The sequence below is a fragment of the Engraulis encrasicolus genome, chromosome 22 (genome assembly GCF_034702125.1).
Source record: "Engraulis encrasicolus isolate BLACKSEA-1 chromosome 22, IST_EnEncr_1.0, whole genome shotgun sequence".
Classification (NCBI taxonomy): Eukaryota; Metazoa; Chordata; class Actinopteri; order Clupeiformes; family Engraulidae; genus Engraulis; species Engraulis encrasicolus.
Window position 1 is genome coordinate 11470740 of NC_085878.1, and position 12500 is coordinate 11483239.

A 12500-nucleotide genomic window follows, 5' to 3' on the forward strand; every position below is an offset into this window, starting at 1 on the left:
CCTCCTCTCCTTCCTCCCTCCCTGAATCTCATCAGAAACAGCCATGGGGTGTTGTCTGTCTGATGAGGTGTGTGTGTGGGTTGGGGGGGGGGTTATAGGGAGTTAGAAAATTACACTGCAGCTTAGCACTGATTGATGCAGTAATGTATGCAGCCACGCAGCGCTCCGCCGTAATATGGATTAGCCCCTGTCTTCCTCCTTCTTGCTATCCCTCTCTCCTTCTCTCTTCTTTCCTGTTTCTCTCTCCCCCTCTCTCCATCTCTTTCATTCTGTCCTCTTCTGTCATTCTCTCTTTCTCTCTCCTTCCCTTCCCTGTCTTTCTCTCTGTGTCCCTCACTCCCCGTCTCTCTCACTCTTTCTCGTTTTCTTTCTCTCCTGCTCTTTCACTTTGTTTTCTTCCCCTCTCTCTGTCTGTCCTATCCTCACTGATCCCATACAGGATGGATGGCCATAGCACCATGTCCTCTCTCTCTCTCTCTCTCTCTCTCTCTCTCTCTCTCTCTCTCTCTCTCTCTCTCTCTCTCTCTCTCTCTCTCTCTCTCTCTCTCTCTCTCCCCCTCTCTCTCTCTCTCTCTCTCTCTCTCTCCCTCTCCCTCTCCCTGCACCTCATTCTTTCTCTCCTGCTCTGCTTCCATCACTCACTTCTCCATCATGTTTTCGCTTGCTTATTTCGGTGCCGTCGTGTAGTTTACTCAGCTCCATCAGTCTGGTTTGCTTTTGCCCCCCTGGTGTTTGTTCATTTGCGGGCGCCTGAGACTGTTACATGTTGTACACTGAGACACACACACACACACACACACACACACACACACACACACACACACACACACACACACACACACACACACACACACACACACACTCCGAGGCCCATTCATTCACCTACTCCCACACATGCAGGGGGCCGGGGCCAGAGACATCGATGCCGTGCCGTCGCTAATGGAGCCATTATCAGATTTCAGTCCTTTTAAAACAACGCAATTAGTGCCGTTGTCTTAATGATGCTTGCAAGGTAAATGCAAAGCAATCAGTTTCCTGGCTGCCCACCCCGGCCGCTGCTACCACCGGCTACTAGCACCATCATACACCTCCAGCCCCTGCCTCCTCTTCTCCTCTCCTCCTCTCCTCCTCCTCTCCTCCTCATCCTCCTCCTCTTTCTCCTCCCAAGTTGTTCTTACAGAGTCCTCATCTGAGGGGCCTGCTGCAGGAAGAATAAATCACAGAGGAAGTTAAATCACAAAACCAATATGTGTGTGTGTACTTCTGTGTGTAGTTTAGAGAGAGAGAGAGTGTGTGTGTGTGTGTGTGTGTGTGCGTGTGCGTGTGCGCTTGCGTGCGTGCCTGTGTGTGCCTGCCTGTGTGTGAGCGATACTGTGAGTCTGTCTGTGTGAGTGTATGAGTGTGTGCGTAGCTGCGCTGTGCCTGACTGCCAGCGTCTGTGTGTATTTTTCATCCCCTCCCTCCCCACCCCCCCTTCCACCCTTCCTCAACCGTGTTACAACTCTCCGTGATTTATTATTTTTACCCTGCGAGACATCTGTTACATTGCTCCTTATTTTTGTAATGCATCATCAGCAGGGGGAAAAAAATAATATTATCCCATCTCCGATATTGTGCTCTGGAGTCTAATAATCTAATGTAGCGCCGGTGTCATTAAACTGCCATAGTGGGGCTGCGAGGCAGAGGCCGAGCTTGATCTGTGCTGTAGGTAGTTTGTCTGTGCGTCCATATTGTCCATATGAGGCCTTTTGAGTTCTCAAGGTGTGCGTGCGTTTGTGTTTGTCATCGTTTGTGTGTGCGTGTGTGTGTGTGTGTGCGTGTGTGTGTGTGTGTGTGTGTGCGTGTGCGTGTGCGTGTGCGTGTGTGTGTGTGTGTGTGTGTGTGTGTGTGTGTGTGTGTGTGTGTGTGTGTGTGTGTGTGTGTGTGTGTGTGTGTGTGTGTGTGAACTTGGATTTGTTCTGGTTTGTTTGTGTTTTGTACCTTTAACTTCCCACATAGCTGTTTTTTGCCGTGTACTTGTTTTGCTAGAAGCATCACGCCCAGCTTGTGCACCAGCAGAGCAATATCAGGTCTGAAAATAAATGTGTTTCAGCCAGTTGTGCGCACTATGACTATGTCTATAACTCCTGCAGAGTTTTGTGCACCTGAAGGACATGTTTCATTTTAGTAACTCATTGTCTTCCCTTTTTCGCCTTTCTCCCTCCCTCACCTTCTCTGCCGCCCTGTGGTGTTACGTCTATATCTATCTCCTGCGGTGTTTGTGTACTTGAAGTGTATATGTATCATCCCAGCAACTCATTGTCTCTTCCTCCCTTCCTCCCCCTGCTTCCTTCCTCCTTCTCGTCCTCTGTTCTTCCTCCTTCCTCCTATCCTGCTCCCCATCCCTCCCCCCTGTGGTGCTGTGCAGTGTGCCAGCCAGCGGGAGGCGCTGTGTGAGCTCCAGCGGAGGCAGAGGGAGGCGCAGGCCCAGCAGGAGCAGGAGCGGCAGGAGGCCCACGCTCGCCTCCAGCAGCAGCGCGCCTCCTCCGACCTCCTCCGCCAGGACCTGGAGAGCACGCAGAGGCAGCTGCGGGACGCGGAGGAGCAGGTGAGACGTGAGGGGAGCACCCCCGCGTAGGTGATGCACACAGGGGAGCAGCCGAGGGGAGAAGCGGGGTGGAAGAGTACACAGTAAATAATGCAGTGTTGATTCAACTCTTGGAGAGTACTCTAGGACCAAATACAATCTGGAGGATGTTAAATTGACTCTCTATGTTCTGAATTACTGCATTGGTTAACTGTGTAGAGGGGCTGAGCAGAGACAAACACGGGATGTGGTACCTGGAATTGAGTGCCGAACAATAGTGGGTGAAAGTGAGGGCACACAAAGGCGAAACACATGATGCCTCCATCATATGTATGAACAGTATATACATTGATGGCTCTTGGGAGAAATTGAAAGACCTCAGGGATTGTGGGAAACAGTATTGTAGACTACATTTAACATGCATTTGCTCGTAGGTTGCTTTGCTCCTTGAGAGCAGCTATGGTGAGAATGACACAGTTGAGGAAATGTGAGTGAGCCTTTATCTGTACTGACTGTATCTGACTGTCACTGTACACAGTGTATCTGCAAGATTGAAGGTGCCCTTTGCGATAAACAACAGTAAACACTAACAGTAAACAGCAGTCATGTAAAAGATTGGACTTACTGAGCTGATAGTTATCTGGCATTGGGCCAGAACTTTTCAGGCTTGGTGGTCTTTGAATTCAGAAAAAATGCAGTTCTGCATGAACAATGTTGTGTTTTTAGTGATATTCCAAAATGTTTTGAACTAGATATAGTTTTATAAAAACTTTAGGATCAGGATTAGCTTTGTACTACACTATCAGCCCTGGGGAACAAGAAGATGAGACATGAGATGCCTTTATTGTCACTGTACACAGACTAAAAGCTGAAGGTGCCCTTTACTCCAAACAACCGTAAACAATAACAGTATGCAACCTTCACATGAAAATATGCTTATGCAAAGAGAAGCAGGCAGAAAGAAAAGATGCAAATAAATAGACAAACTCTGAAGGCAGCAGCTGATAAAAACGAAAGCGTAAGCACAATATACTTCAATCCACCACCTCAACAATCTCTGCCAAAGAAGTTGTATGAGGGACACTTGTGAGTTTGTGTGGTTCATGGTGTTGAACTTGCCCCTTGTACAGTAAGCCCATGGCAGCCCCCACTAGCCCTTAACCGTCTACCCCTGATGTGTGTGTTAACTCAGAACCAGGAGAGGGAGGCTCAGCTGCGCTCCCAGGACACAGAGCTGGGGAGGCTGCGGGGGGTCCTGCTGGAGGCCCAGGCCCAGGCGGGGGATGCCGAGGCCAGGCTGCAGCCCCTCACCGAGTCCCTGGAGCTCCACAAGCACAAGTACCAGGCCTGTCTGTCCAAGATCGGCGAGCTGGAGAGGAGCCTGCAGGCCAAAGAAGAGGACCTGAAGGAGACCAGGGCACAGGTTAGGGGTCTATCTCACTGTCTGACTGTCTGACTGTGTCGGTCGATACCGCCACTAGCCTTCCAGACGCCCACTTGCTGCCCCTCTCGCTGTGGATATGCATACTGCACAGGAATGTCAATATTCAGCCTGAGAGAACAGAAACAGTACAGTTTACTCTGTGTTTGAATGAACAGAAAAGTTTACTTTACACTACGGAGGTCAGTGACCTGTCAAACGATAAGTTGTATGAAAGAAGTGTGGAGAACATGTACCATGATGAAGTATTAGTAATGGCACAATGACTACAACTTACTATTGACATTTCATTTTTTACCACTTATGACGGTGCATGAGAGTTGTAAGCAGCTGGATTTGTTCATGGGGCTTGAAAGGACTTTTCGTTGTCAATGAAGAAAGTCTTTGGGTAACTTGATAATTTTCATAAACATAGTACAAGAAGTCAAAATGCTTACAACTGAACTCTTTGAGTACACATGTACTGTATGTCCTCATCTCTGTCTGGTCAGAGAGAGTAGAGAGAGAGAGGTTCCGCTGGCCCATTGTTTCCGGGTTCTATTATTGCAAGTGGGAGGGGGGAAAATCCCCCTTTAAGCAGACTTAAGGACTGTTCTGTAGGCATGAACGGCCATCCGGGTACTTTGCTCGTAAATGTGCGTTACGCCCCTTTATGGGTGAAAACAAACCGAATGTCTCATCAACTTACATGCTACATCGGCTTGTCTAAATGTTACAGTCCAATCTTCAGCCACGGCTGTTTGGTTCTATTATTTTAACAGCCGGCAACACAACACTTTTTTGGCATGTTGCGCGTGAAGAACGCTAGTCTACAGGTCACTGATTCTTCAGAAAGTGGCTAAAACAGGTTGTAATGTTGACAGAAAAAAACAAAGTGAATTACAAAATTATATGGTATATCCTCGTAGACTAAAGTCTTGGCTTTTCAGAAATGCACAAGGCCAATCTCCCCATTATGTATTTTTTTCAGAAATCAGGCTTTTCTCCGATCATACCTTGTTTTTTGTCAACACCGTCAGACACAATTAAAAGTTATTAAAATTGTATTGATTTGGTTGCATATGTATCTGGAGTTTTTAAGTGATTATGTGTATTTTTTGGTTCACACATATGCCTTTAAATGTTGAAAATTCACTTTTGTTCTATTTTAATACTGTTTCATGTGTTCTAATTTTAAAATATGTACCGTCATACGATGCTTACTTAACGGCTAAATACAACAAACATTTTTTTGTAATTTCACAAATATTCGTGTAGGCTTAAATTGGCTATTACTTTGATATTTCAACAACTCCTAAGGAAAATGTTGTAAGCACATTCCTTTAAAATGTCCAAAACTCCTTCTTACGGTGGTGACTTAAGAACTGACAGTGGTGACAGTAATCTGAGAGTGGTGAAAGTGGCCTAATTACCTGCATTTAGCAAAATAAATAGCCCTCTCAAGTCAATGGCATCTTGCATAAACACTTTATTTTTGTGTGTGCACAGTATGAGCATGTGTTTTTACTTCATTAGTTAGATTATCTAGGAAGGAAGCCACTGGTTGTTGAAAATGTGGTAAAAACAGCTTTTAAGTTGTTCAAATCCAAAATATAGAGGTGTATAATCATAGATGTAGGTCTTGGCTGTGCAATGAATGCATTGGCCAAGCTCCCCATGTTTAACATTTTTCATAAAATGGGCTCTTTCTTGTTTTGTCAACAGCGGCAGACAGAATTAGAAGTAAAAACACATGTTTACTGTATTAAAGTGAATTACTTTAACAATTCAACATAACTGTAGATACTTATTGTATGCATATTCTTAAAACATGTAAAAAACACGTAAAACATGTGTTTTTTGGTGAACTCCATCAGATGTCACCACCGTCAGGTTTTCTGACAAAAAAAACTCCAAATGCACCTCAGTGGTGGCTAGAGTATCATTTTGGATCACAATTATTACTAACATGCCTAGTAATGTTTCATTAACCAGCACAATTTAGTAAAATATGGAACAACATGATGAGCAGAACAAAATCTGACGGTGGTGACATCTGACGGTGTGAGACAAAAAAACACTCTTTTAAATATTATGCATTGTTTGTTCACATTAGCCATTTCATTTTCGCTCTGATTCTGGGTGCTTCATACCTTTTCTGAAAAAAATTATATTTATTAACATTAATGTAATACAATACTATTAAAACCCCCGACGGTGTTGACAGTTTATGGTTGGGACAGTACCAGTGTCCAAACAAATTAACAAATTGAGGACAAAATAATAAACTTACAGGAGCTTCAGTGATGGTGAAGTAGGCAGTAGAGCTAAAGGTTTGAAAAGGGGTCCTCAGTAATGAAAATTACCTTATGCATACCTGATTTTATTGTCTTTTAGAAAAAATCTGACGGTGGTGACCAATATGCTGGACACATTTTGAGCAATCAGTAAATAATAGTAAATATTGTTTTACATCCACTATGTGCACATCTGTAGAACCACTTTAATATGGTCTTTCATATCATGGTGATATTGTTCAATTCTGTTAGTGATTTTTGTATTTTAAGTCAATTGAATTGATGATGCCAGTCCTTGGGACAGGCGTTTTTACAGGGTGTGGACAGGTTTATAGCCATGAAAAGTAATAAAATTACACTTAAATATTTCAAACTACTGTGTATTCGTGTGACAGACCCCTTGGCCATTACGTGGGTTCATTTTGTTTGTGAAAATTTAGTTGATTTTCAACAGAATTAATGTTTTACTGCAGGGACATGTTTTTGCCAAACTTTCAAGAATCAGTGAGGTCCGTATCTTTCGTTTATTAAACCCCAACATCACCAATTGACTTGTATGGGTTGTTTTCCCCCACAAATGGGCGTAACGCACATGGAAAACGTCACGCCGCTCATGAGTATTCATTCTAGGAGCATTATGACACGCCCCTTTAGGCAGACCGGAACCTGGTCACGTTAGGTGCCCATAGAAACCTATTATGTTGGCATATCTCTATATAGGCCTACTTAAAGAATCTCTGGTCTCGTCCTGTGTGCAGGTAGCAGAGCGTGAGGAGGGCGCGTTGTGCCTGCGGGGTCAGCTGGTGGCGCTGCAGAGCGACCTGAAGGCCCAGAGTGCCCAGCTGGACAGCGGCGACGACGTGATGAGCGCCCTGAGCCAGACCCTGCGCAACACGCAGCAGCAGCTGCAGCAAAGCCGGCAGCACGCGCAGGAGTGCGAGATGGTCATCAGCACGCTACGGCACACTGTAGCTGACCTGCGCACACAGGTCAGTCACACACAACTTGCCGTGCAGATTCACATTGCCAAAAGAAGACCTTTACTAGTTTCGTTCATTGCTGAGTATGATAACATTAAGCAGATGCTTAACTAGAAATTGTGCATTATTAGCACATCAGGGACGCAAGTGGACTGTCTAAGTCAGTGACGAATAAAAGGTACACACAGTATTGTGAGATGGTCAACAGCATGTATTTGCTAAGCTTTAGCCTGGTTAAAGTTCTTGCCTGAGTCAAGTTCTGAGTTCTGACTTTCTTTTCTTTTCTTTTTTTTTCTTCTTTTCTTTTTTTTTTTTTTACATAAAATCCTCTCCATGATTCTTCCACCCATGCTGGAACAACTTCAGCCCTCAATTGAGCAGACCATGTAATGATGCTCCTTTAGGATCTAATCACATATGCCAAGAGTGGTATAGAGGATAATTTAGGGACGAAAAAAGTCTACACATTATTTTAGCAAGGTGACTGGCAATGGGTGAAAATGGTCAAATTTACCAAATTACATATTATAATAAATCTAACAAGTCAGTCACACAATCAGGGATAGCGGCAGAAACATAGCATGACTGGGCCCAGAATAGAACTTACTGAGCCTTCAGAACAAGTGAGCCTGATGGACAAATGGGTAGCTACACTACATCCATGACCTATGGTGCAGATTCACTTTGCAAAACGTACACCTTCACAAGCCCCTGAATGATGCAACTCGTTGATACTCAACAGCAGATTAATATGTTTTGTCTGGAAATCTTCCATATGCTTCAGTAGCCCATGTAAACAGCATTTGACTGCTCATTAGTGCGACTGTTCGTGTCTGGTCTACTCGCACACATGTATGACTTAAATATTGATTTCATATGGTTGTTCTATGGTTGCATCATGTTTGTTCAACATCCTCATATGGCCAAATTGATCCTGCATTTGCGAGATCCAGCTTTCATATTCAGCCGAACGGAGAGCAAAATTGTATCGTTATTTTCCATTCTGGATATTTCCATGAATGAAACCAGAATACAGTAATGTATGGCAATACTTTAGAGAACTTAATGACTTTGTTATTCTGTAAGTGGTCCCAGTTTGTGCTCACCTTGTCTTATAAGATTTAGTATCCCATTCACCGCTATACACTGTACCCCATTCTTTTCTCAGCTTTGTTTCTGGTAGTCTTACTTGGCGTCACCTCACTTGCCCCTTCCCTATTGCGCTGCACTGTACTGTACTGTATATTCAGCGTGCCGTGCTGTGTGAGTTACCTGAGTGTTTCCGCGGTGACCCCGGTGGGAGGCAGGTGTCAGGTTGAGCAGCGCAGGGGACCCGCTCCTGTGCCGTTTGTGCGGATGCACCTACGCCGCACCGCTCCCACGCCGCTCCTCACACACCGCTGGCAGCTTTGTAAGGCTCATAGCATACTGAGTGTTCTCAGTGATCTCTATTGATCCGTGGGGCCATCGATCGGCATCAGCCGGCACTCTCTCAAACTCCACACCGCCGGCAGACACACTCACAGGTGTGTGTGGATGTTTGAGAGGGGAGCAAGGGCAGCGGGTTGGGTGGGGTGTTTGTTGTAGGGAGAGCGAGGGCATAGAGGTGTTTGGGGGGGTGGGGGGAGAGGTGGTTGGCTCTTGGCTCCTAGCAGCGATTAGGGATCTGGGGGTTTCTCTGTTTGGCACTGTGGGCATGGATTACAACAGACAGCACATGAGGTGGAAGGATGGCTGTTTCTGCAAGGCTAACAGGGTGTCTATGTTTTTTGTGAGAGATTGTGTGTGTAAGTTTGTGTACACAGTACTAGTGTGTGTGTGTGTGTGTGTGTGTGTGTGTGTGTGTGTGTGTGTGTGTGTGTGTGTGTGTGTGTGTGTGTGTGTGTGTGTGTGTGTGTGTGTGTGTGTTTGTGTGTGTTTGTCGGGTGTGTGTGATTGTGTCTAGTGTGTGTTAGATTGTATGTACTGTGTGTGTGCGTGCGTGCTTGCGTGCGTGTGAGAGAGTCTGTGATTGTGTCTAATGTGTGTGTGTGTGTGATTCTGTCTAGTGTGTGCGAGAGTGTGTCTAATGTGCATGTGAGATTGTGTCTGGTGGTGTGTGTGTTTGTACGTGTTGTGTTTTGTTGTGATGCGACGTGGGAGGTAGCAGGGTGGCAGGTGAGCAGGGCAGGGCAGGTCAGTGCAACAGCTTGGTGCACGAAGGAGCCAAAGTGGAAAAGCATGCTGTTCTGGAGCCTGACTCCTCTGCTGCTCAGCTCAGAGGTGCAGTCGCCTCCACCTGTGGAAGCCCCCTGTTGCCCTAACAATACCCGTACCATCCCTTAGGCCACTCACACACTTCCCTCTCCTGCTTTCGCTCGCTCGCCCTCTCTCTCTCTCTCTCTCTCTCTCTCTCTCTCTCGCCCTCACTCTCTCTCTCGCCCTCACTCTCTCTCTCCCGTTTTCGCTCTCTCACACTCTCTCTCTCTCTCTCTCTCTCTCTCTCTCTCTCTCTCTCTCTCTCTCTCTCCCTCCCCTCATTTTCAACTTTTGACCCCTAACACCTGTGTCTCTCTCTTCCTGTGGTCTGCCTCCACACAGCCCACCATTAGCTACCCACTACTCTCAGCCAGGTAAACACGTATACATTATACGAATATACAATTATTGATTGCATGCATTCTACACATAACTATTGATTGCCCAACTGTCATGCAGAGACTCAGACTCCGCATCACCTTGCCTTGTTGTTTTTTTTGTTTTTTTTTGCCTGAGGCTGGCCTGAGCCTTTACGTTGTCCATTCACAGTCAAAAGGTCAATAGTTCATCTGGCTGATTTGTTTCCCTACCTATAGAGAAAAGGAGCTGTAAAGTAAAGAGAGACAGAGTTAGAGAGAGAGAAAGAGACAGACAGAATAAAACAGAGAAAGGATATTGTGTTTAACAAGCCGATCACCGTGACGCTGATGCGCGCTGGCCTGCCTCATCAGCGGCGCCTGATTTTACGGCACCACTTTGTCTTCATCTTCCCTCACTAAGAACACCCCTCCACTCTACTCTACTCTACTCCACTCCTCTCCTCTCCTCTCTTCTCCTTTGACGCTCGCCTTTACGAGCCTCCTCTCTCCTCCTCTCCTTCGCTCCCCCCCCTTCTCTCTTCCTCTCCTTTCCTTCACTCCCCCCTTTCCTCTCCTCTCACTCCTCCTCTCCGGCTGGCCAAGCATCCTTTATGAGCCTCTCCTCTCCTTCGCTTCCCCCCTTTCCTTTCCTCTCCTCTCGTCTCTCTTCTCCTCTCCGGCTGGCCAAGCCTCCTTTACGAGCCTCCTCTCTCCGCACGCCAAATAAAGTTTGTCTCCTGAATAGACCAGGAGCCTAGTCGGCGCCTGCCAATAAACAGCTTACGCGGCTGGACACAAAGACAGGCGCTTGTTTGCTAGTTATGACGTGCACTTGTTAACCCAGCAGCAGCCTCCCGTTGATGAATATTTGATATTCACCGCATGGTGGGATGGAAAGTCATGCCGCTGTGTGTGTGTGTGTGTGTGTGTGTGTGTGTGTGTGTGTGTGTGTGTGTGTGTGTGTGTGTGTGTGTGTGTGTGTGTGTGTGTGTGTGTGTGTGTGTGTGTGTGTGTGTGTGTGTGTGTGTTTATGTCTGTATGTGTGCGTTTGTTGGAAGATTTATTTAGAGCCGTTTCAGCTGTGCCATCAACTTTTGATGTGTGTGCAGATCAACGGATGGGCAGACAGGCGTAGAGTTAAATCTGAGAAGTAAAGCTTTAGACGTGCAGCTTTACACAATTAAAGTTGTTGTATCTGTGAAATGGGCAAAATTGCCCTGTTGCTTTTGACAGTGAGTTTTCACTCGTGAGTGTGTTATACTGTACATAACATGTTGTGTGTGTGTGTGTGTCTGTGTCTGTGTGTTTTCCCTGTGTGTTCACCAGGTAGAAGAGCAGGAGGAGGCTGTGGTGAAAGCCCAGGCTGATATGTCAGTGTACAGAGCCACTCACACACACTCGGACACGACCTACGACCAACAGCTGAACCGCATGCAGCAGCAGGAACAGGTGGGTGTTACAGCAGAAATACACCAGCGGCGATCTGAGCGAGGCGAGCGACGGAAGTAATTGACTTTGTATTGAGTGAGTTTGAAGTTTAAATCTGTTCAACTTTCTATGACGCGGTTCGGCGACAAGCCGCGACAGCCAATGACTGTATAGAGGTCAGTGACCACAGCCAATGGGAATGCTTGAATGCTTTGCCTTCTGCCTGTGCGGACATACTCTAGTCTCCTCAATCGCTCGTATCGCTTGCTGCTGCACTCTGTCGCTTGAATCGCATCGCGCCTGGTCTATTCGCGCGGTTAGGGCCTCCGCACATCGGCTCCGACAGCACTGCGGAGTACTTTCGATTACCCCCGCACAAAATTTCACCACATCTTAGCATGGATAAGCAATGATATGAGTGGCTCCAACAAAATAGAACTCGTCCCTAATCGCCATCCGCGGATATCGGCGCCGGTGTGTGGGGTTGTATTGAAAACAATGGAACTTTGGCAGAGCTGTGCTCTGCACTTTGGCAGAGGCGATGTGTGGAGGCCCTGAGTCAGAGAGTTTAGCCCCCCACCTCAGTCAGTCTGTCAGTCAGTCAGCCCTGTGGTCAAGGATGAACTCTTGTCATCCCGATGGGCCTGGGTCCTTGGTGTTGCTGTTAGAGTGCATGTTTGATACCTCACAGTGAATTGGATTGGAAGTCATGTGTGTTGAACTCTTTGCCCCTTCAGTACCAATACATACAGTATCACTAAGCCTTACCAGTTTAGTTTTAACTGCACATTTTAGTTTGGTCAAGCGCAGCTTCATTCTTCTGTGCTAATGGCTGTTACATAGGCTTTTGTTTCACTTCAGGACGTTGACCTCTTAACGGGTCTTGTGAAGTAGACTGTTACCAACTCTTACAACTCAATTACCAACTACCAACTCCTACTGCTACTCAACTCTTTTAAAAAGAAATCTTAGCAGTGTGTTCAGACAATTTACTGGCATTCCTGATTTATATTTGAGCATCTAGCTTTTTGCTTTGAATTTTGCTTTTCATGTTCGGTCTTTTGCTTTTGATGTTGGGTTTTTGGTGTATTGATTTGACCTCTCAAACTGATGTATTCTACATCTCAATTGCAACACGATTTCACCATTAACAGACATTGGGGATAGACAAAGCTAAAACATCAAAGGAGATTTGGTAGTTAGTTCGGCAGA

General features: G+C 46.1%; 1 protein-coding gene across 2 annotated transcripts in view; it reads left to right on the forward strand.

The window, feature by feature from the left end:
• LOC134438509 (centrosome-associated protein CEP250) overlaps positions 1–12500 on the forward strand; it is a 209862-nt gene that overhangs the window by 159777 nt on the left and 37585 nt on the right. For both annotated transcript variants that reach the window (XM_063188086.1, XM_063188087.1), the window contains exons 20-23: positions 2408–2587; positions 3759–3989; positions 7042–7272; positions 11187–11309. In XM_063188086.1, the coding sequence (XP_063044156.1) occupies positions 2408–2587; positions 3759–3989; positions 7042–7272; positions 11187–11309 (765 nt within the window). The remainder of the gene's footprint in view (positions 1–2407; positions 2588–3758; positions 3990–7041; positions 7273–11186; positions 11310–12500) is intronic.